Source organism: Rhyacophila brunnea, unplaced genomic scaffold, assembly GCF_057557595.1.
Source record: "Rhyacophila brunnea isolate RB1 unplaced genomic scaffold, BYU_Rbru_1.0 scaffold_22, whole genome shotgun sequence".
In the NCBI taxonomy this organism is placed as follows: Eukaryota; Metazoa; Arthropoda; class Insecta; order Trichoptera; family Rhyacophilidae; genus Rhyacophila; species Rhyacophila brunnea.
Window position 1 is genome coordinate 23,037,769 of NW_028232882.1, and position 25,836 is coordinate 23,063,604.

A 25,836-nucleotide genomic window follows, 5' to 3' on the forward strand; every position below is an offset into this window, starting at 1 on the left:
AGTATACGGTTGCTCTGAGCCTAATAATATCTAAATTATGGTAAAAACTGCACATACAATATCATCCACTAATCTATTGATATGTTGTTAACAATATTTAAAAAATTCAGCTTTATTTCATTGTATATTAAAGGCGCCGCACTTCGACTCGGTTGTAGTACAGCAAATTGCCGGATGAACATTTATCATTTTTTTTGGCGGAAACAGTTCATCCCATATAGACATTTATATTAATTTTTTGTGTCAGCGGAGATGATTTTCGATCCAATAATTGTTAATTTCTTACATTTCGATGCGTCATTATCACACACTAAGGTTAGGTTAGATTAGGTTGGGGTAGATTTGATTCGGTTAGGTTAGAATAGGTTAGGGTCTTAGACTATAGATACATCTAGACGCCACCCGTTGCATTTCTAAATGAAGCCGCGTGCCTTGCGTTTGGTTTGTGGGCGAGCGAACGCATTCGTCTACAAATGTTCGAAACTATAGACCATTTTGCTAGTGCTCGCCCAAAGTGCTCGCACTAGACGCTCAAAATTAAAATATAATTTTCTATTTTTTTACGTTATATAGTATTTTTAAGCGGTCAAAATGCAACCATTAGGTAAAGATATCCATAATTTAAGTTATTTTAAAGAAACACTAGGTCACTGATATTAAAATATATAATAAAATACAAATAAATTATCACGAACATGTATCAACTTACCTATGAAACGTAATACCATCTTCTTGCTTATCAGTACGGCTACCACATTTTAAGACAACACACAGAACCATCTTTTCTACTTAATTAACTAAAAATATTTACCATTGACTTTATGTTTAACACAAAAAAATATCAATTTTAGCAACTCGAGCTCGCAGGTTATCGACGCTATGTGAAGCGTTTCGCCCCGATTTGATGGCGATACTTTTGGAAACTAGCTCACAGATATGTAGACCTTTTATCTTACTCTAGCGCGTGTCGCAGAGATTGTAAGGGTGCCGAATACTTTCTCACTCGCACTCATGCATCGTTTTTGTTCAGGCCTTGGTTAGGGTAGATTTGGTTAGCTTAAGTTAGATTAGGTTGGTGACGATACCCCGGTCCTGGAATAGTCTCAAAGGTACTTTATCTTCAACCGGTCCTGCCCTCGGACCGATTAAGAACCTTTGTTTGGCTAGCTCGATACTATTCGGGGAGAGGGTGATCAACTAAAGTTCTTGATTGACACTTTTGGAATACACTTAATCAATATTATTTAACTTTATATTATTTAGAACCATCACCTAGCAATAGGTTGGTGTCTAGGTTATTAATTATCCGATTGACTTTCAAATCGAATTTATTTTCGTAAATATTTACGTAAACGTCAAAGACAGCTGACTATCTGTCACTTTCCTTAGTATCAGATGTTTTTCGCAAAATGTTTCGTTGATTATTTCAAAATAAAAACTCCTTGTGGTAATTCAGTTTAAATCATTTATTAAATTATTCTCGATAAGTAATTTTATTTTCTTTTTATTTAATTATTTATTGACAATTATACACTTTAGTTTAATTTCAAATAATTGCATAATTATTTTATAAAAAAACTTATTTAACTTAATTATTAAATAAAGTTAATTAATTATAATTATTTTATATTTAATTTATGTACGATTACACTCTTATAACTATGAGTCGCCGACCGTAAACTTTAAGGAGCTATGCTCTTTCAAAAAAAATAATATCGCGGAAATAAGATCGCGGACGATGACGCGACACGATATTGTTTACGTTATCAACTGACAACCCGAATCACACACGTCATCCACTGTGACGTCAGACTGTGACGCGACAGAAATATCCCGCGAACGAATATATCGGGGAAATATCCAAAAACTAAGCGAATTCGGATCGCCTTCGGGCACAACCTCCCAGCAATATTGAAAAATCGACGACTGACGGTATAGAAAAAACACGTTCCTTTATACTCTTCGAAAGGGAACTCCCCGAGATTTTGACGTCATTTGAAAAATGGTCCAATGGGAGATCTTTCTACCTCCACTACAGAGCCAAGAGTCAAAGTCATGGACCAATCACAGAAAAGCCGTTCATTTCCCGGCTTTTCCGGAAAATTATGATCGTTTAATAGAATAAAAATAAGTAATTAGTTAATACCTATAGGTGGTACAAGTTTGGTAACATTCGTAAAAGTCTTTATAGTACTTTTGACATAGATTGTCCAAATATCTATTAATTCGTTTACCGGGTTAGCGGTAAAGAAAATGAAAATTTTTTTCGCTAAAAATAAAGCGTAACAGAAGCGTGAATCATTAAAACCACCGATCGGCTACGTATTCGCAAAGAGAATGGTAGAAATCAAACTTGTCCGTTTCTTTTATGCAGAACTTTTGCGGGCTAATTACGGACAGCCAGAAGGGATTACAATTAAAATTTATTTAATTACATTTATAGAACACTTCAATTTAAAGGTATAACATTAGTTTCAGTCTAAATTTCTATGACAAGTATTCATTTATTGAGTTTGAAAATTACCTATTTCGGGTAGTTTAATATTGATCTGTCAGAGTTAATTGACAGATCTAAAGAACAATTTTTATTTGTAAATTAGGAAAGCAACCGAGTCCTCAGACTTACATTATCAGAATTTCCATTTTCGAAATTCCTTCATTTAACTTTTACAAAAGTAGGTACTTAAATTGGTACCCTTTTTATTACGGTTCGAAATATTAATTTATTATTTAAATTGAGTGTGCGTAATCAGTACTTACAAAACGTAATCATTAGATTTTAATTACGACAATATTTGATATCATAATTTATTTATTTAGGTTATTTTACTTTGGTATCGGCAATTAGATTGAGACCAAATTTGAAAAAATAAAATTTATTTTTATATAATTCAAAATCAGATTAAATGCAAATGGACATTTATTTACAATGTTTAGCAAATGATATCCCATAAGTCGTTTACAATTTATTATCTATTTTTAACCTTAGTCCTATACATTTCAATTACTTACATTTCACCTTATAAGACCATTTGGTCTCCTTGAAAGAAAATTCATCCGTAGTTCACTCTGAGGGGCTATAAGTCGCTCAGATTGTACTATGGGACTTAATACACAATTACTATAGCTTTGTTTAGAGATAGGCCGCGTATTTTCAAGTAAAATCGACATTTACGGTTGGATCGAAAAGTTGTGACGTCACTAATTTATTAAGGGGAAATGCCGGCTGATGGCCTACATTTTGGGGCCGTGTCATTGGGTTTGATCTAATAAGAAAGTTACAACTATTTAATAGTTATTCTCCAATTATATAGTTAGATTTAAATGTTTATGTAGGGCTTATATTTTCGCATATATTCCAGATAACAAAATTGAACCATAATACAATATGTAAAGTACCAATTAAATGTATTAGTTTGTAAATGTGAAACTTATAGGTACTAATTATTGACCTAGTCATTAATTATTATTACAACCATCATAATGTGCTGCAAGTATACCTGTTATGTTTTTGTGTAAACTTGATATTGTATACGTGGTGTGGTGAGGTATTATAGGTGAGTAACTGATAATAACAATAGCATTCGTGACAAATTTGTTATAGCAAATGTACCATAAACATTTGTTTGCTATTTCAGTTATCATAACAATACAAATGACTTCAGTCCATTAGTGAATGCCAAAGAAGAAAGTAAGCAAATGTAATTAACAGTGAAACTTTGAGCAAATTATGAACACTATCTGTTTTTGTGACTTTCACCAATATTGGCTCTATTTTATTTACTTACCAATAAAATCATTTATCAAATAGTTTATGTGATATAATTCTAAATCAAATAATATGACATGAAGATAAAATAGTGTGGGTTAAAGTTAGCTGAAATGGACTTTAAGTTATCTCTAATAATCTATTTTATTAAGATTCTAGGTGTGTGTAAAAGTGTTTTATATAAACTAGATTCAATTTTAAACACATTAGAGCAGTGGTTTTCAAACTTTATGTTACTACGCCCCTCTTAAGAAAAACAAATATTGGCGCCAAAAAACGTAAAAAATGTATTAAGTAATACAAAAAATGAAAAAACTTAATTGACAGATTGATAACGAGGTAACAATATATTGTGCTTGTTTATTAGCACAAAGTTTATCAAATTTAGGTATCATTGAGGAGGGTGCTACTCATATTACTCTGTTTCTACTACTAAACGTGCTCGATATTTGGATTTCATTGCAACTAAGGCGGAAAATCTCATTTCACATAAATATGATGTTCCGAATGGCAGCAGTCCTTGCATTTTTTTGCTTGACAAAATATTACATATATTCTTTAATTTGATTCACCCAAAATTAAACTAGGGTGTCACTCTAAAATTTTTGTTTCAATGAAGTATCGAATGATAATTCTATCAATTTTTCCGCGTTTTAATAGTAGTCAATCCAAATAATTCATCTACTTGTTTGCGCCTCCTTTTGCACTAGTTTGCGGCTCCCCAGGGAGGCACGCCTCCCAGTTTGGAAATCGCTGCGTTAGAGATTGTGAAAGTTTTTCCTTTGCAGTTTACTGGAGGGAGTTTCCAAAAAAATTATTGCCAAAAGGCATTCAGTCAAATTTCAAACTGACCCTTCATACTTATATAATTCAGGTTTGGTATGGAAACATGTAAAACGTAAAACTCTGCTATTATCAGTGTTATAAGGAATCCATCAGATATGTGAACGATTGCGTTAATATCATCCTGCACCTTTATACTAATACACCCACTGCGAGTGGAATGTATCGCATCAGGATTATAAAAGTGTTATTAACTGATAAGTAAATGCCCGGAGTAACCAAGGTAAAGCCTCAATTACATTGAGCTTCTTTATGAGCTGTTTATTGGCGAATTTACAATCTGCCTGTAAAGTCGCCCAGTGTAATCATCGAATAAGCTAATAAGCAGGTTGTAAACACTCTACCGAGAAAAGTTGAAAGCCGGTCAACTTTACACGCTACACGCCGGCGTGTGGGCCTACTGCGTCTGCACAGTAGAGCGCAGTACCAACCTCCCAGTAAAAAAACGAACTACGTTCCGTCAAAATAGTCGCTGGCTTGTGGCTTCTCAGCGAATGGAAAGTTTTGTGTGTAATCATCAAATCGCAGTAGCTGAATCGCCCGCTTTTAAATTCGCCAATAAACAGCTCGTAAAGTAGCTCAATGTAATTGAGGCTTAATAACAATTTGATAATCTGCATGCGATACGTTCCACTTGTGCTGGGTACTTTGGCATAAAGGTACTGGACAACTCTATATTGAACTACTAATAATTTAAATTGTTATTTTTATCTCGTCATGATAAGTTTCATCTTTCAAAAATTCATGGTTTTAATCATTGATTTTTATGTGTACATAATTGTTCGTAAGGCAATTATTGGTCTGCCTATTGGTATTAGGCAATGTGTGGCGAATGAGGTATCGATTAATAAGTATGCAGCGGTTTTCAGCCAATAAGATTTTATTATGATGCAGGTGAGCCCAAACTGATCGTGGCTCTGTACAATTTTCATTTTAAGGGGTTCTCGAAAAGCTGAAAGCTAGTGAAAAAATCAATCATTTGGTTCAATCAAGGAATGATTGAACTTTTTTTTATGGTGTTAACTGTCAATTCATCGTGGAAATGCATCTTATTAATAATGATTTCACATACGGTATTTAATTTATGAACTCAATTTTCTCAGCACAATAATATATCGGTTAACACCCCCGTACAATTTTTTATTATAGCTGCTAACACTGAGAAAAAAACCCGATCTCCTGTTAATTTATCTTGTAACCCTGTCATTTTTTTTCAGGGGCATATATATGTTGGCATTTTTTGCCTCCAAGCTTTTAGAAAAATATTCTTTTATAATATTTACTGTATGTAAATCATAAACTAAATTTAAAAAAAACTGTCCATATGGAAGTTGTTCTTTTCAATAAATACACTAACCCCCCCCCCCCGCCAGAGTTGAAGACCTCACTCGGCGGCTCTTTTACCAAGGCTTGACATTAAATAATCAAATTAATAACTTTAATATTAAATTCAATTTCACCCATTCATTCCATGTATCCCATTTTTTTCCATTCCATTCATTCTCTGCAACTGCTTGCTTATGCAGATGGCAAATCGTAGCAATTATTGAATTCTGAAGTGATCAAAAATTGCTTTTTTACAAAATTTCCTTACAAGTACAACATTATTAATGATTTATTTTGAAAAAATCATTCTTGAACAATAACAATTCGTTGATAAAAAAATTAGGCAGGTGTGACATTTAGAATTATTTTGATCTTATCAAGATATATTACTTGGAAATTATTTGGCAATAGTGAGAATATTATCTCTTCCAAGTAATTAGTATGAGACTTAAATTATCATGATGATCACCAAAAGTGAGGATTTATTACTGTAATATTCTGCTAGAGTTAATTAATTGTATAACAAATTTTGAAATTAACCAGACAACAATTCAACTGTAAAATATGGGCATTTAGACCATGTAGCAGCGTGACTTCGAAAAGAGACCCATAGATGGCGCGGCCCATTGACTGTACACTGCAAGCACTATGTGGACAGATTAGGATTTAACTCTATGTTAATTCCTTAATTTTTATCTCTCACAATTTTACAGCCAGTTAGCTAAGTCTGATTAGCTCTGACCCTTTCGATCATACATGTCCTCTATTTTTAAAACTAAGCACTTTTCTAGTGATAAGTGTGGTTTCTAGTTGTTAAATGTGATACCTACCTGAACTGAACTAATCCTTTGGCAAGTTCATCTGGTTATTTGGTCGAGCGAGTCATCTTATCTTGTTAATCTATTTTCGTGTACCGTTTGAAGTATTCTCTGTTATTGTTGATTAATCTCTATGAACTCTGAATAAATACTAAAACCGGAAGTGTTTTTATTGTTATAAATAAAAAAACATACTATAACCAGGAAATCATTTTGCATAGCGAACTGTAGCAAAAAACATAATTTTATGGTCTGAAATTTATTTGCCAATTTAATTTAAAACTGTCATCATTTATGCCTTTACAACCTTTGGTGAGTCGAGGCCTCTTCCAAAAACTTTTTCCATCCTGCATAAATGAGCGGTGACCCTTTCCAGTTGCTTTGGTCGAGCATTCTTAAATCTTCTGTGGCATATTCCAGGCATTTCAGTTTCGGCTATACAAGTCTTCTCTTGCTGTCAGGGGATGCATACATAGTCCACCTTGCTGACAACTCCTCTAGTCTAACGTGACCCATCGAGCTCAGTCTCTGTTTTTCAAATGCTACATGATCTTTTTGCCCCCATAAAGAGTGCACTCATTATACCTCAACCTCCAAATACCAGCTTCTATAAAAACCATAAAGATTCTTCTCAGGACGTTCCTGATTAACCGCAGAAAGCCAAACATACAAATAGCTGCTCTTGATGTTTTTAGAATTAACAACATATTCATGCCATACACAGAAATAATCTCTCATACGTGCTGTGCTACTGCTGCCATTTTGTAAAATGGTGGACGATTTTTAGTTTTTCAGCAAAATCTCACTGACTGCTCAAAATATCGAGAGATATTACAAATGAAAGTTGAAGAGCATTAAAATATATCCGTTTATCAGAATAATTTTTGTTGTACCTGTAAAGCTAGGGTTTCCTAAGAAAGCGGTGCCGCTATGTAGCGGTGGTTGATGTCAATAAAACGTTGTCTATGCAAACCAGATGGCATTGGTTTCCTAGAGAGCGTTGGTTGTGAGGATAATGTAAAATAACGGTGGCGCCATTTGCATGACGGCTGTCGTAGTGGAACAAACAGTCACGGAACGTTTTTTCTCGTGCAGCAGTGACTATTTTAAAATAAAAATGAGAGTAAACTCTCTAAACATAATTTGGACCAGCGAAAATGACAAATTATTTATTAAGCTATTCGTATATATAATTTGAATAGCAAAGACTATAAAAAAGCCATTTCTTATGTGATTCAATACCAATGACATTATTAATGGACGACGCACTCAATACAGTAACTAGCAAGTAAATTCGCATGTATAGGTAGACGTTACGCAATTTTGCATCGGGAATTTATAGCAATATGACCTTTATTGTAATGGCGTTAGAGCAGTGTTTCTAATGTCAATGTTCATTTGAGCGAACCCGTTCGAACCTAACCATTCGGCAGACCCAACAAAAAGCATCAGGAATTTATAGCAATATCACCTTTATTGTAATGGCGTTAGAACAGATTATCCCATTCGGCAGACCCGACAATAAAGTGAGTGTCATTTTCTTTTCCAGATGATTCGTCCATATTAATGTCATTGTTCAATACATAATCAAACAATACAGGTGTTAAGCGAAAGTAATGAATTTTTCCTCATTGCAAAATTTGAAATGCACCCTCTGTAGCACGATTTCTAAATATATCGCTCTCCTCCAAATGACAGTTTTCGTCTTTCGATGACTCCTCATCTTAAAAATATAGTAATAATGCTATGTCTAGATCGTACATTCTCCACTGCAATTCGCTCAGTAACCTTTGTCCGTCTTTTTTTAAGTTCACATCTCTGGTTATCGTTCTTAAAGCTGTTTTCTTACGTCCGCCGAATCACATCTTGTTACGGCCGCTACATAACGGCACCGCTTTCTTAAGAAATCCTAGCTTAACAGTTGCCGAGTTTTAGGGCACGTAACGATGAGATAGATTAGTAATTTATAATGTGATTCTTGTACGTGATTAGAGATTTTTTCTTTTTTATGTAGAATTACATGCATATGTAGGGACGTCAAAAAAGTATTGATAGATTTTGACCGATACTTCAATACTCTTCTTTCAATATCGATACCAGTGCATCTATTCTATACACAAGGCTGCTATAAATAGGCGGCTATCGAGGGTAGTTTATGTATTGTTTATATTTATTATATATATTTTATGTATTGAGGCGGTAGTTGTTACAATAAGTTAACCGTCTGAACTGTCAAAAAGTGCTATGTTTTAACAGCACCTCTCTTGGCTGCGTTAACTTTTAGAGCGAGAAAGACAGTTTAGACGGCTAACTTATTGTAACAATTATAATACCTCAATACATAAATATGATAAACTACCCTCGATAGCTGCTGATAGCCCCCTATAGCAGCCTTGTGTATAGAATTGATGCGCAGGTATCGATATTTCTTCTTTTGATATGATGCCCCCATGCATATGCAAAGCTTCCCCTTTAGTGGTTAAAATCTATGATGGACATACAACATCTGCAACCCATCAATGTGTAAGTGTAATTCTTGGAGTTGTGAGCAATGACTCTTTATCTACTTTATTATCAATACATATTAACACTTAAGTAGGTAATTTATTTTACTGACTCATTTTTCTTATCACCATCAGATATAGCTGTTATCTTTTGTATCTCTCATAGTATAAAGCAGTACATTGATAATGAGAGGAACTGAACTAAGGTATTTGCTTGTCACACTTGGTAAGATAAAATAGATTTTTTTCATTCTAGTCATTGATTTTAGCCATGTCTTTGGTTTTATATTTCCCAATATTAAGGATCAAGACACCTTTCAATTGCCCTAGTTATGTCTCTCTATCATCATCATCAGGGGCGCGACAACCCGGTGTGGGTCCTGGCCTCCTCCAACAGCTCCCTCCACCTGTCCCTATCCAGTGTGGCCGCTTTCCAATTTGGTACCCCCAGAATACGGCAGTCACTGGCAGCTCCATCTAACCAGCGAATCTTTGGCCTCCTTCTACGTCCTATTGGATTGCTGGACATCACTCTCTTTGCCGGTTCATTGTCATTCATACGGTGCACATGACCTAGCCATCGCAGTCTCCCAATCTTAGTTGATTGAACTGCGCTGCAATCTTCGTACAGCCCGTAGAGCTCAGCATAATATCTTCTCCTCCAATTGGTGCCATCCCTGATCGGTCCATATATACGGCGGAGAATTTTTCTTTCAAAGATGTTATGGGCTCGTTCATTTCGCAGAGTTACTGTCCAGGTTTGCGATGCGTAGGTGAGCACTGGCTTTACAAGTGTCTTGTAAAGAGTGCTTTTAGTTCGGCGAGATAGTAAGCGGGACTTAAAATGTCTCTCTAGTGGGCTACATGTAAATTTGATGTATTATATTTGCCGTATCACAGTTCACCATGAGCTGTCGTACCGGAAAGCAAGGTCCGTATAACATTTATATAAAAAAATGTTGTTTGTGGAGCTTTGCAGACAGCATTGTTCCAAGTTTGTTAGATTCAATATGAACATTCATTTGAAATGTATGAGTTGATATTTATGATGATCTACCAGAATTTTAGATAAATATATACGATATGATTTTATTTACTTATGTACTCTTGAATTCTGATGGTTTTCAGTTTCTGATTTCAATTACATTCTACCTTCCTCACAGCTGAAGGTATTGAGAGGTTCAAAGTATCCTTAACTCGGTATATTATATCGGTAAATATTGGACTATTGTGTGGGAGACCACCTTCAATGTTTCCGCTGATCGCCTTTCAAAACTACTGTTATTCCTTCTGACATTTTACCCAAGGAACTGCAGAACTCTATGGTCACATATTTTGGAGAGCCAGTATTTCACATTTAGCCACGTGGAATTTATTTAAAAACATTATAGTTTTGTTGCATCATTTTATAAATTACTAGTAAATGCAATAAAAAGACAGGTATATTAAGTTTCTTTCAATGAAAGAGACATGGATTTTAATGCTGTTTTTTAGCTTCTAAATCATTGACTACTTCTTTGGAATCTCATGACTGAGTAGATTTGGCTGTTTCAGCATTCAGCAACACAATCAGTGAAATCCTCGTGGCATTCTTGAATCGTGCATTTATCACGGCGAACAGATTTGCATGCATACACACTTACGAACAGTTGCCATTATATCTCGTTTCTTTATGCGGACAATCTTTGTTGAAAAGGGCATTATGGATTTTATGGCGAAATAATTATATAGATATGGGTTTAGATTATTTATTTAGAATGTCATTTTCTCTGTCCCAAAAGTTTGTCAGCAAGAGATATTCCGTGACGAAATTAGCTATAACTATTTTTTGACAGGGTTGTTAGTGAAAATATTTGATAAAACTAATAAAATTATTTAACTATATTCCTCCTGTGTAAATTTGCAAATTGTCACTAACACTCACTTGGACTAGTGCTATTGATATGTAAAAACCATTCATTTATCATATAGGATAAACCGTTAGCTAAATTCACATAGATTTGATGCAAACACATTTTCTGATGGTTCGTAAAGCATTTCGACCCATTCATTGGTCGGTGTATTTATATTAAATGGTATGCATCGAATGAGAAATCGACTGATTAGTATGGAATGGTTTTCAGCTAATGAAATTTTATATCGGGTTTGCCCATACTGAAGGTGTGCAATGTACGAATGTCTCACGAATCAAATCTTTCTTTATCTTAATTTGTAAAAATGAAATAACACAGGTGGCAAAAGGATGAATGTCATATCACCATGTACCCCCAGAACAAAAGCACTGGTAAATTAAAACAGTGGTAATTTTAAATGCTTCTTGAAATTAGTATATAGTACATTCTAAAATAAAGTTCCAGAATACATATTTTTCAGATTTAATTAATATATATATTACTATATTTTACAGGTTTTCAAGGACTAAATATGGTTTTCATGACAGACATGGTTCTTGATACAATTTTTAAAAGAAAGGGCTCTTTAAATAGAAAATCCAGCCCTAGCTAAATTATTAACTATCATATCAAGATAACATGTTTATCAGATAAGAAATTCACAGTTCAACATGAATGTGAATTAAAGGAGTAACTTTTAGTGTATTTGAAGTGTTGTGTTTGCAATACAGTGTATACTTGAAAAATCAGTTCTCACAATGAAAACTGTGAATAAATTGTTAATATTAGACTTAGTATTTTTTGTATTAATTTATAATGTCAGCTGCCAGACTGACAATACTTTGATCAAGGATGTAAAAGCCGTTGACTGGACAATTCAACGGAGTGCCATAGGAAGCAATGATGACAAAACAGGCGATGGAAATAACAATGACAACATACCCGATCACGGAATAAATGAAGAGGGTGAAATGAAGAAGGTGGAGGGTGAAAATGAGGACTACATTGTTGAGATTTGTGACCAGTGCAGCTGTAATGAATCAGTGTATTTGGATAATCCGTATCTTGAAATAGTGTGTCTCAATGTAGAGAAAGAACTGAATGTGCAGAAAATTCTGTGGCCTGCGAATGAGAAGAAATTGGATACAGAGGTCACGTTCCAAAAACTCGGGTTGACCACTGTACCAACGTAAGCATGTTTATATTTCTAAATATCACCCGGCATTGTCATTAGGGCTGTTCGTTCGATTTTTTCACTGTTCTGAAGATAATAATGAGATTGATTATGTATTTTACGTTTATTTTAACAATTTATAATTTATAATAAAGTCAAACTCGGTGATTACGATCTCGGATGTAATGAGGAAACATTCATTGACATTTTAGTTTATGATTTTCTTCATACATTTATTCACTGTTGTAACGAGCAACTTATCAGATATACCAAGCTAAAATATCATCAAAAATTTTCTTAAAACTGTTAATGTGTCGATCGTTTAAAAACATTTCGACCCTAAGCAATAAAATCCAATCGGACAGGATGCCGCCGGGGTCAGATTACATTTATGACACTAGTTTAGTGTCTAAGTACCTACCTAATTGGTGTTTTCGCCGACAATAATGAAAAAGTATCCACGCGTGTGATTGAAAAATCCAAGGTTTGTGAAGTCCATAGTTACCTACCAGCGTTCATTACAATAAACAAATTCTTTTGTAGTTTATGAATGCCATGCTTGTTTCGGGGATTTCATTTAAAAATACCTATTCTCTGATATAACGAGTAACGCTTATAACGAGCAAATTCAGTCGGTCCCATCTTCCTCGTAATAACCAAGTTCGACTGTATTGTAACAAGATTAACACAATCACTGCTGACCTGTTAATTAATATTTAATTACCACATTTAAATAACATGATAATTATATCTAATGGCCAGACCCGGTGCGGCGTCCGCACTAAATGAGTTATTAAACTATTTTTTTTTTTATTCTATACTGGATATTAAAAAGATTTAAGGCGAATACTCCACCTACCGAAGGCACCTAGCGGAAGAATAACAAACTTGCAATTTGAGATATTTTTTTGAAATTTTTTAGATAGGCTTACAATTTACTTATAGTGGTTACAGGGTCAAGTCCCATCGGGCGTCGTATATTTTATCAAAAAAGATTTGAGGTGTTTTCAAATTATGTATATTCAATATAAAGAATGTTACTTCCATTCACAAATTTTTCGATCACAAGTTCTTCGCTTCCACGTAAATCCACCAAACTGTATGAGTTCGTCAATCTAAGCCAGGGTTGGCGAACCTTTTTACATACGCGTGCCAAAATTTCACAAATATTATTTTTCGACCGTCTGACGTGCCGAGCAGTTTTTCATGGAGAGAAAATATTTTATAAGAATTCTATTGAAAAATGACGTTCTAGATATCACTCACAGAACATAGCATACATGTAGCTTTTTTTTAAAAATTATGCCATACATTTCGGTTCACCAATTTTGAAACTGTCTAGCCAAATTACTACTACAAGCTCCACCAAGTTTTTTATTTGTTATTTATTTGGTACAGCTATTTTTGTGGGTAGAAATGAAATTTTTTGGTACTGTATTACTTAGTTCTTTACGCACAAATTGACACCAGAATTGTTCCGACCAGATGAGGCATTCACTCGCTACAGTGGTCTCAAGCATTCTCAATCGATTAAAATCAAAGGTTCGCGGCACGTCTTATGCCGCCTCCTGATGAGGATAGAGCGATAATATTATATGTGAGACATAAAACCTATGAACCGACGACCTATGCAATTATATATGTACATTAAACATAATGCTTATTCTTGAAGAGGAGTTGTCATGACTGATAATATTATGTAAAGAAGGGTGTGGTGATTGACACTGTTAATGACACGCCGACACAGACAGTTCTAATCTGAGATTTTATCAAAATGTAAACAAATCAAACCATAGACCTTAGTGAGAAAATGAAAAACAGAGAAAATGATCTGTCTTCAATTAAAACTCCAGATTCGCCTTGCATTATCTTCAATGACAGTATCTCATGCTACTCATGGTCTATACCAGGGGTACCCAAAAGCGTGTTAATGATTATTACATACACAACTTGTCCGCAATGCATAAATAAGAATTATTTTAGCTGCCCATGAGTGTGGAATGACAGCCAATACTAAACATAGCACATAATTTATTTTTCATGTCTTTTGCTCCTAAGCAGAGCTTGAGGAATAGTTATAAGCAGTGGTGGCTCGTCAATATGCACTGCGGAACTGCAGCACCCCCCGAGCAAATTGAGAAAAATGTAATATTATAATATACATAAATTTATGTATATTATATGAAAATATCAATATTTAAGCATGCATTAAGCATGCCCGCACACCGATACATCCAATAATTATCGTACACCGCGGTACTAATATCAGAAAGTGACCATCTTTATGATTTTATGCAGTACCGTTTTGAATGAAATATGCTCGAGTGGGCGAAGGAGAGGCGTGGCGAACAGGGCTCGCAGCTGGAAGCTTGATCGGTACTGCCGGTCCGACAGTATTTCGCCGTTTCTGCGTTCGCACGTGAGCACGCACGCGACAGCGAGGAAAGAAATATAGCTTGACTTGAGTATGACTGACAAAGTTTAGTGCGCACTATTTATGTCGAATCTTAACAGCCTATATCCATCCCTCGCCCCTGAGTAACAGTAGTTTAATATACAGTCGAACTCGGTTATTACAATCTCGGATGTAATGAGGAAACATTCGTTGACATTTGAGTTTATGATTTTCTCCATACATTTATTCACTGTTATAATGAGCAACTTATCGGATATACCGACCTAAAATACTGTTAATGTGTCGATCGTTTAAAAACATTTTGACCCTAAGCAATAAAATCTGATCGGACAGGATGCCGCCAGGGTCGGATTACGTTTATGACACTAGTTAAGTGTCTAAGTACCTACCTAATTGTTGTTTTCGCCGACAATAATAAAAAAGTATCTACGCATATGGTTGAAAAATCCAAGGTTTGTGAAGTCCATATGTACCTACCAGCGTTCATTACAATAAACAACTTCTTTTGTAGTTTATGAATGCCATGTTTGTTTCGGGGATTTTTACGATGGTTTTCAGATTTTTTATTTTCGACTTTTTGTGTAATGTGACCGCTCAATTAAAAATACCTATTCTCTGATATAACGAGTAGCGGTTATAATGAGGAAATTCAGTCGGTCCCATCTTCCTCGTAATAACCAAGTTTGACTGTATATTATATAGGTATATGTAGTTCTTTAATCAGAGTGTTTTAACCTCCACATTGTCGTGGTCACAAGACCTTCGAGAGGAAACTGTAAACATAGTGTATGTACTCATAAATAATAACTTTGCCTATTATTTCACATTTCAGGCTACCGAGGAATGAACGAATTGTCTTAATCAGCTTTTACGACAATCTTATAACAACTACGTATCCCGGCGCATTCGCGAACTTGCCGAACGTCATCTCCCTGTCATTAGGAAGGAACAATCTGCTCGAAGTAACTCCAGATATGTTCAAAGGACTGAAGAATGTGAAAGAGTTGGATCTATCCAATAACCGTCTAGAGGAATTCAACCCACTGGACTTCAAAGAGCTAATATCGCTCACGAATCTATCGTTGAAAGATAATTTCTTAAAAGTGTTGCCAATAGAAACCCTGAATAATATTGTCACTCTGGAAAAATTAGACTGCAGCTATAATGAAATCTATTCCCTTACCTCCGCAAGCAGTAGGAATGTGATGGCTCGACTCAAGGAGTTGAATTTGAGTCACAATAAAATTACTACAATCTTTGCTAAGGATTTCAGTAATGGATTTTTACTGTAAGTACCAATAATAATTATTAACTAATCTAACATTATGATGCATACCACCAGGGCCAATAATAGCAAGTAGGAGGCCCAATTGGAGTGTTAATATCAGAGGGTTGGAACAGACTCTTTTTTGAGTTTCTCCGCTCCGGGACCTAATACTTGCTCCAGCTCCGCTTCAGGGTATGCTCCGGTCCAGGTAAAAAGTTAGGTATATATACAAATGTTGAAAAATAAGTAGTTTATTCGTTCTCTTCATTATAATTCTATTAAACAAAATTTCTGACAGCAAATCTTCTTTCATTATCTGCTTCTTCGGTCAAAAAATTGAGTTATTTATGACTCGGCAGTGTTAAATAATTCCAATGTTGCAAAGTGTCAAATATAATATTTTCATTGGATTTTAGGACGAAGATTCAATAATAAAAAAAAAATCCGGAACAGTGGAGCACAAAAAATTTTTGGTGCTCTGGCTCCGCTCTTGCTCCGGGTAAAACCCCATTGCTCCACTGCTCCGAGCTCCGCTCCAATGCTGTGGTTAATATTATATTCCCCTTTGATTAATGGTCGTGTCCTAACAGTTTACTTTAAAAATTATATATTTTAATGCTTTACTGGACATTTAGACAATACTATATAAATAACAAAACAATCTATACAATATTTTCTTACCTTTGTATTGGAAATATCATTGATGTTTTAACAACAGAAAATAGCAAGACAGCAAAATAGCACTAAAACATCTCTCGTGGTGTCAATGAGCTCATTTTCAATATGTTTTCCTGAATGAAACACACCAAAGATGTTCTTGAATACTGTGGATGAATTTTTCCAAGGATTTTATGATTCTAGACTCAGTGTTTCCCAACCTTATTTGTGCCATGCCCCACTTCTACGCTTCAAAAATCTCCCCCCTCCCTATCAAGATTTTATAGTTACTTAAAAAGAGAATAATGAATGTATTGTTGATATGTTTTTCAAATTTCTCCTTCATATTCCTGCCATTTTTCAGTAAAAATAATAAGGAAAAGTACAAATCGTCACTGTTCTGGCAGACGAAATATAACAGTGCTATCAAATCAATATCAAAAAAAATATTTCGAAAATGCGTTTTTCAACAACAAAAAAAATGCAACAAATATTAACGATTTGCACATTGCCCCCCCAAAACATTCAAATTGCCCCACATTGGGAAACACTGCTCTAGAGCAATCATACCACTCAACATTACAAGGGTGACGACACACTTTGATATTCATGTTTTGTTGTCGAAACAAAACCAGAGTGGCGGAAGCGATAGTCAGCATTTCCTCAATCATAACCTAGATCAGCGCTGTCCAACTGGCGGCCCGACAAAAAAATTTTGCGGCCCATGAGCTGTACAGCAAATTTTTCATCAAACATTGGGGAGAGAATTACTTGAGTTATAGAGCTTGATTTTGTGCTTTTAACTAGTAAAAACAACGGTGGATTATAGTAGTTGTCGGCTAATCTAACAGCGGATTACTGAGAGTGTACTGTATATTATATCGTGTTAACTAGTTGGAATACTCCTACCGGTGCATTGTTATGATAAATAACCTCATTTTAAATCAACACTATTTAGTTTTCGTATTCCTTCAGCATGATTTGAAAGAAAATGTATAATTATATTTTGTTTTCAGGAAATCAATTGACCTCTCACACAATATGATCAATATAATAGAACCAAATTCATTTGACAGCTGTAAAAGTATGTCAGTATTGTCGCTGGGAAATAACAAAATCATCAGCTTGCCGAGTCTCCCTCCTAGCATTGAAGCTGTTTACTTGCAAAACAATGATTTGAGCATATGGCCAAATTTACCAAGCATGATTCGACATCTTGATATATCTAGCAATGAAATTTACGAGATAAATGATGTGACTGCTGCCATATTGGAGTCTGTGGAGGTAATCATTTATTTCCTAGTTTCACGGATTGTCATTCACAAATGGAAAAGACTATCTGTTGGAGAGAGATAAAAGATTAGTAACGGTTTAGGAAAGTATGAAATAGCAGCAGGTGTAAATTTGAATAGTGACGTTATATGCATATACAGTGGAACCTCTCATAACGAGCATAATTCGTTCCAGAATCTTACTCATAATGTGAAATACTCGTTAACGGCCGACGTGCGCCACGTAAGTCAAAATGGAGGTTTTATGGTATTTTCAGAGCATAAGCCTGGACATTCCTTAAACGTTGTAGATAATCTATTTATATAATTTTGAAGCCTTATTATCCTTTATATTTATTTTAAACATTTTATGACAAAGTATTTTTATTACATAAAATAGTATTCTTTTAAACCTCTCGATCTAATGTTTTAGAATATAGTCATATTTCAGTACATCCATGTGCAGTGGTGTTAAGATTTTTTAGATCTATTAATTTTTTAACGCATTTATAAAACCATTAGTAAAATAATTGTTGTTAACATTAAGTACGAGGGTGGGTCAATAATTCCTTAGAAAAAAGCATTAAAACAGTTTTTATTTTTGTATTTTTTTTTTATTTCTCAACATAATCTCCTTGGAGCTCAATACACATGGTTAGACGTTTCTCAATTTTTTTTAAACCGTCAGAAAAATAAGTTTTCAGAAGGTCCTCAAAATAAGCATTTGTCCGATCGATGACTTTTTCATTTGAAAAAAAACGTTGTCCACTTAGCCATTTTTTTAAGTTTGGGAAAAGGAAAAAGTCACTGGGGTCTAAATCTGGCGAATACGGTGGGTGGTCGACCAATTCGAACTTCAATTCTTCAATTTTAGCCATTGATCGTAAACATGTGTGAACACGGGCATTGTCCTGATGAAAGAGGATTTTTTTCCTGTTTAAATGAGGCCGTTTTTCTTCAATTTCGTTTTTTAGCTGGTGCAATAAAGATGCATAATAATCCCCTGTTATTGTTTTTCCTTTTTTCAAATAGTCAACGAAAATAATTCCACGTGCATCCCAAAATACAGTAGCCATAACCTTACCAGCTGATTTTACGGTTTTCGCCTTCTTTGGACATGGTTCGCCTTTCGCAATCCACTGCTTTGACTGTTCTTTCGTCTCGGGAGTATAGTGGTGTATCCATGTTTCATCTACAGTCACAAAGCGACGAAAAAATTCATCCGGATTGCGTTGCATGAGCGACAACAGGGCTTTAGAGGCCACCACCCTATTGCGTTTATTGTCGACTGTGAGCAAACGCGGCACCCATCTTGCAGAAACTTTTTTCATGCCCAATTTGTCATGTAAAATAGAAATGACGCTACCTTTTGAGATCCCTGTAACCTCAATTATCTCACTCAACTTTAATCTTCGGTCACTTAACACCATATCGTGGATTTTATTGATCATTGGATCATCAGGACGTCCTGAGCGTGGTTCATCCTTTGTTGATGTACGACCACGTTTAAATTCATTTAACCAGTTATAAATAGTTGCAAGTGAAGGAGAAGATATGCCGTGAACTAAATCCAACTCATTTTTTATTTCCTTTGCTGTTAACCCTTTTATATTAAAATGTTTAATAACAGCTCTAAACTCAATTTTCTCCATTTTTGTAAACAAGCAAATTTTTTTTTTAAATGTACGAAAATAAAAAACAACAACCCGACCAATCTGATTGAAACTTCGCAGCATACTGAATCGGTAGTGCCGCTGCATGAAAACAAACCGCTTACAGTACTAGTCGCGCCACCTGTCGGCTTTTCTAAGGACTTATTGACCTACCCTCGTATATAATGAAATAATATAAATAAATAAATGTCAGTAAAGTTTAACGCTAATTACATAAGTTACCCTTGTTTTCATATTTTTTTAAAACTATCCCTATAAATTTTAACATCATCATAAGCAAGATAAATGTACAATACACAATAAATTATAAAATGTTAACATTAGGTTTTAAATAAACATTTCCCTTGTTAAGTTACAAGAATCTAAAATAACGATTTTTGGGTCTCCTGTAAAGTTGCACTTTTGTAGATAGTGTTGTTTGACACTAAGCCCTCGAAATGTATGAAGTTGAAGCAAATAAAGGGCCTCTGGTCTACTGATTAAGTTAGCCACAAGTGACTTCACATCTGCAGTTTCATTTGTAGAGAACTTCACACTATTATGACATTCCACTAAAACTTCAAATTCGCAGTACAAATACGTACATGATTATTACAAAGATATTGCTAAAATAAGCTTTGAATACTTAATCGGATAGTGTATAATTAAATGTAACTTCAATTATTTATTTCATGTATGTCATTTAGCTATAAATGAAAGATAATCTTTAGTAAATTTAATGTATACAGCCAAATCAATACATTGAACATTATTTTTTTTTAAATGAATAATCACATAAAACACTGAGAAATACGAACGTAGGTTATGTAAATAAATCAACGCCATTTTATTTCGGGACTGCCAATAAAAGAAGAACAAAATTAACTAGTTACCAATGCAACCACATGCATAATCAATCCGATTCGAAAATCAAACTATCTTCTTTCAAATTCTTTGTATATAGTAACAGAAAAAAATATTTACTATAAGTACATATCATCTGTATTTTATTTCAAATGCTGCATCATGCACTGTGTCATATGCAAAAAATTCACCAGTTTGCACACAACCAGCCCCTGTGCAAATATTCATTTAAGTGAAAATAGTTTATTAATAGTTTCAATTTAACTTCTTATTTTTTAATTTACATTAAAAATATTTTCAAATTATTCCAGGCCCTGAATGTATCCAGTAATTTTTTGAGCGATTTCAACATCAAGAATCCATTGGTCAATGTAAAAATGTTGGATTTTTCATTCAACCGATTGGAAAAGGTGCCGCAGACTTTCAACAAAAAGCTTTTACCATCCCTCAACGAGTTGTACATAGATGGCAATCCAATGAAACAATTGATATTCACGGAAGAAATCGTTCTGCGCAAACTGTCCGCCAAAAAACTCGACATGATCGAAAGCCTGGACGAGATGAGTTTTAAAAATGTCAACGGAAGATTGCAAACGGGTAATCGCGAAGACACCGTTTGCATTGATATCGCAGTTTCGCAATGCAACAATCTGACAACAATTGCCGATAAGACATTTAAAAATATACCATTATGCCACGTGAGTATTAACAGAAAGCAGTTAATTCTTTCTCAATTCTCGTCCATTGTATCCCTCATTCTCCAGCAGTCTCCAAATAGTCCTAGACGTAATCAAATGAAAATACAACGCCTTTACAATATTTTGAAATGAATCCTTGTTTTGACAATGGAAAAATTGGGAAAAATCATACAATAATTTTAGTTGTTTAGTCACCAAGGTTACCGATTTACAAATAATATAAAAAATAGGAACATTAAAAAATTTAAATTTTTATTTGATTCTTTCTTCTTGTGTTCATTAGAGCCTGAGCCTTTGTGTCTGGGACAAACATTCCGCCTTATAATATAGATTTAAGATATCGTCGCCGTAGATGTCAAGGGAGCCAAGCCACAAATTTGGCGAAAATGAGTAAAGTACACAAAAGCATTTTAAAATCATCAAAGATGCAGTGGTCAATGGATTTAAGCCACAAAACTCTTTTGACTACATTTTTTGTACATTTCAATATTCAGTGGTCAAGAGATATAACACACATAACTTCTAAGATACTATTTTTTTTAGTTATTTGTATAAAATAAAAAGATAACACCACAAAGTATATTCAACGTTGAAATTTTCACCGTTATATCTTTAAAAACAAAAAAGTTCAATATAAAAATGTTACTTTTCTTTGTCACACAAATTCTTTGAGTGCCTGTTTCTCAGCAATATGATTTTGTGGACTGGCTCCCTTGACATCTACGGCGACGATATGTACATAGTCCTCCTATATATATAAACATTATTTAAATCTCATCAATAGCTGGACATCAGTTGCAACAAGTTGAGGACACTGTCCCAAGATGTAGCGGATTGGACAAAGATGTCGAGAAGTGTCAACTTGCAAGGGAACCCTTGGGACTGTGACTGCCATCTACAATGGCTGCTCGACAACTTATTGGGAAAACTAGTTGATGATCACCCTCTACTTCTTCACGAATTAAGGTTAGAATTGAAGAATTCATTAGATTGTTTAGAAAAAAAAACGATACATAGAAAACCATAGAGCTATGGAAAATATTGATGTGAATAAATCCATAATTAATGATGTATCTTTTTCCAAAATATGATGTGAAAATTTAACATAAAAATATATACATATTATTCTATATGAAGGTTACAGGAGAAGAACATGATATGTCACACAAATGTCAAACTTAAAGACTTAAAAGTCTTTCAAGTCAATTCTAGAGTGCGTCAATTTTTGTCTGGCGTTGCTTATTGCACTCCGTTCGTCCGGCGTTTCACAGGGGGAGACTTTTGGTTTATGATTACTATGCACTATCAAGAGTGTCAAGTCAGACGTGAATGTAGACAATAGACAATACATGTTTTTACTGTGAACGAAATGGAAATTTTTTGTTTTTAGCCTGTATGTTAATTTTCAATACTCTATAATGCTTTGACTATTACTGTTAATGCCGAAATTAAAATATTATTTTGTAGTACTCGGTTAGATGTATGAGGCTGCTTGCCAGTTTGAAAAAATCAAAAATGTGACTTAACATGTTCTTTACATGTAACCTTCATATGTGATTTCATATATATATGTAATGATTTATAACTGCCAAAAGCATTTCAATGACAATTTATGTTCCAAATTCAGCCAGCGGACGATTTATGTTGTTACAAACATAAATTTCAAATGCAGTATAAATCTGAAATCTTTCATCTGAAAAGCAACGACGTATAGAACATAAAATATGTATTATTTGTTTTAGATGTTACACACCAAGATCCGTGAAAGGAATTCGACTCGTACATTGGTATAAATGGCAAACGAAAGCATTTTGCAATGGAAATTTATTTGCTCAGAGATCCTCACCGTACATGGTGAGTTTCATAACAAATAAAATAATAAAACAAACTCTCAGTTATGCTTTTACATACTTTAATTTTTGTTTTAATCGGTTTTACCTGTTCCAAAAAGAATTTTGGAATCCCCTTTAAGTGTTGTCATACACGTGTCCGGAGATGTTGTATTGGAAATATATGGCCTTATATTAAAGACCATCTAACCTCTCTGTGTCGTATAGTACTGACATAAAATTCATGCCTAAATAAAACACGGTCCTTATCGGTTTACAGTTTACAGGGAGCCAGCCAGCAGCAAACACATTTTGAAAATAGCCGATATACTGGATTATTTGTTAGGTTAGGTTTTCATTCTTGAATTCATAAATTTTGCCAAAATCAGCTATGAAAATTGAATTAACGTTCATATTGAATCTAATAAAATTGGAGACCGTATAGTAAACGGTCATCTCTGTCCGATAAGAAAGCTCACGGCGAACTGTGCCACGGTGAAATGTTTTATGTATAATAATTTACATGTAAACGTCATACAGAATGTTCAAAAAACCCCCTCTAGTGTAGTAGCCCAATTTCTTTGTTTAGGACAATTGTTGTGCAATTGTATAATTTCAAAAATCGAGAACTTTGATCTATATGGCAACTCAAAAAATTCTCATTTTAATAACTTTGATTTTTACCGGATATATTATTCTAATAGAATTTAGCAATACTCAATGAAATTAACAGTTCAACAAGGTTATCGATCCAGAAATTTCCGCTTAGTATTGAATTAATGATTAATCTTAAGAAGCGTTATTCGACTTTATGAGATATTCAAGAAATTTTTGGTTTATTTTTTTTATCAAAAATTGTTTAAATCAAAAGTGGTTTAAATCAAAATTGGGTACCTAAATATTCTACGTGCAATTTTACACAATATGTAATTAACATAAAACAAATTAATGCAAATATGTACAGTTTTATTACTCTTTTACAATTAGTTAATTAAGTTATGTCAACATCTTATTGGAAGATACCATAATGTCCTTTTTAAACATCATCTCTGGATTTTGTGAGTTATGCGAAATTTAACATGAATGTGAACATCATAATGTTTATTCAAACAAAATGCAACACATTCAAGCACATGTTGTGCAAACACAGCGAGAAAAAAATCATACGCTCTAGGTAACTACGAAACCTCATAGTGAGACGGCCTACCTATAGATCCCACATCGGATTGTCAAGTCAATTTACAAAAATTACACTTTATTCCACAAAGAATAACTTTACATTATTGTTACATTATGCATCTTTATGATTACAGCAAATGGGATCAACAGATATTCATAATGGAAACGAAGTTGAATTTTGGACCACCAAAACGATTATCCTTTTGGTCTGTATAATTGTCCTCGGGACGGTTGTCGTTGGAGTAGCAATATATTTGATCAAGGGGAAGTATAAGCATGATTCAAAGATTCGCCTGCTGATGAGGAAGAAGCGACAATCCATGTCTGACGCACAGAGGTTGAATAAAAACGGTAACACAAAACAGAATCAAGCCCTGATAACTGCATAACAAAATGAATAATGGATGCCTCCAGAAATCAATTCTACAGTGCGACTTCTATAGGTTTGTAACACTAGTGTGTATTGTATTTATCTCAGCGCGGCCCTGGCAAACAAATGTGAAGCTTGTTACCAATGAAGCTTCAATGCAAAATTACAAGCAACTATTTCAACACATAAAGGGTCTATCTCCATAGAAGGTTTTTCTTGAATATCTTTGGTTTTAACTCTCCTCCCCCCTCATCCAATTTTGTCACAAAATCTTTTACACCCCTGTCTAAATTACGTCAAATCTCTCAACCCCTCCCTTTTGTTAATTTTTTAAAATAATTGAATTCAGTATAAAGCAGCGCTCGAAATGGAAAAGTTTACGAACCAGAGCGCTCGAAAATTTTCTGAGGATATTAACATGGTTATCAAATTTTATGGGTATTTTATAAACATAAATGTACTAGATTTTTTGTTATATGGCATATCTAGCTCAGACGGTCAAAATATTTTAACCACGAGACGGAGCGATAACTTTACAGATTCCTCGAACCGGAACGGCGCTCCGGTCCATTTCGAGCCCTGGTATAAAGTTTCATACGGAAAATAATATTCCAAGAAAAAAATGTGTTTACATTAAGTATAACTGACTCCAATTGCAGCGCAATGTCATATATGGACGACCTATTAACAGAATACAACAATAACAGTATAAAGATGTGCAGAATGTGGACTTAGAAAGCACGGGAGCACTGCAACTGCAACTGGGAATATTTTGCATTTATTACATTAATTCCGCCATGTCATATAGCTGTATGCAATGTGAAAGCAGAGAAGCGTCGTAGTTTGAGGAGGTGGGAGTTTTCACGGAGATGTAAATGAAAGAGAGGGGGGATTTTTTATATTCTAAGCCACAATGTAGAAGTTGTACTACTATTAAATTCCACAAAGAAGTTTTTTTTAGTCGATAACTATTTCGGTTGTCACAGCATTGCCAGGACTAATACAGTATTAGTTAGAGTAGAGTTCCAAAACACTGTTAAAAATGTCATAATTCAAAGAAATGGTGCTAAATGTCAAAAAATAGTATTGCTTCGCTGTCTTATTTCATTGTGATCAAGTCACTGCAAACTATGAACTGCGAACCTAGATGGCATTACTATGTATGTTTCTAGTCACTCTACTTATTTATGGTAGTAAAGTAAAATATAGTTACCATATCTTGTGCCTAAAATACAGTTGTGACAAAACAATAATTAAGTATTATAATATTGTCATATCAGAGTTAAATCTCATTATGTCCAATAATT

The 25,836-nt window shown here is 34.3% G+C and overlaps 1 protein-coding gene across 1 annotated transcript; it reads left to right on the forward strand.

Annotated features, from left to right (window-relative positions):
• Positions 1-11,561: 11,561 nt before the first annotated feature.
• Positions 11,562-25,623, forward strand: LOC147070229 (uncharacterized). Its single transcript, XM_085949713.1, has 7 exons — positions 11,562-12,341; positions 15,575-16,030; positions 17,683-17,950; positions 20,765-21,151; positions 21,936-22,117; positions 22,894-23,005; positions 24,294-25,623. Exons 1-7 carry the CDS (start codon positions 11,911-11,913, stop codon positions 24,546-24,548), a joined length of 2,091 nt encoding a protein of 696 aa, XP_085805839.1. The 5' UTR covers positions 11,562-11,910; the 3' UTR covers positions 24,549-25,623.
• The last annotated feature ends 213 nt before the right edge of the window (positions 25,624-25,836 follow it).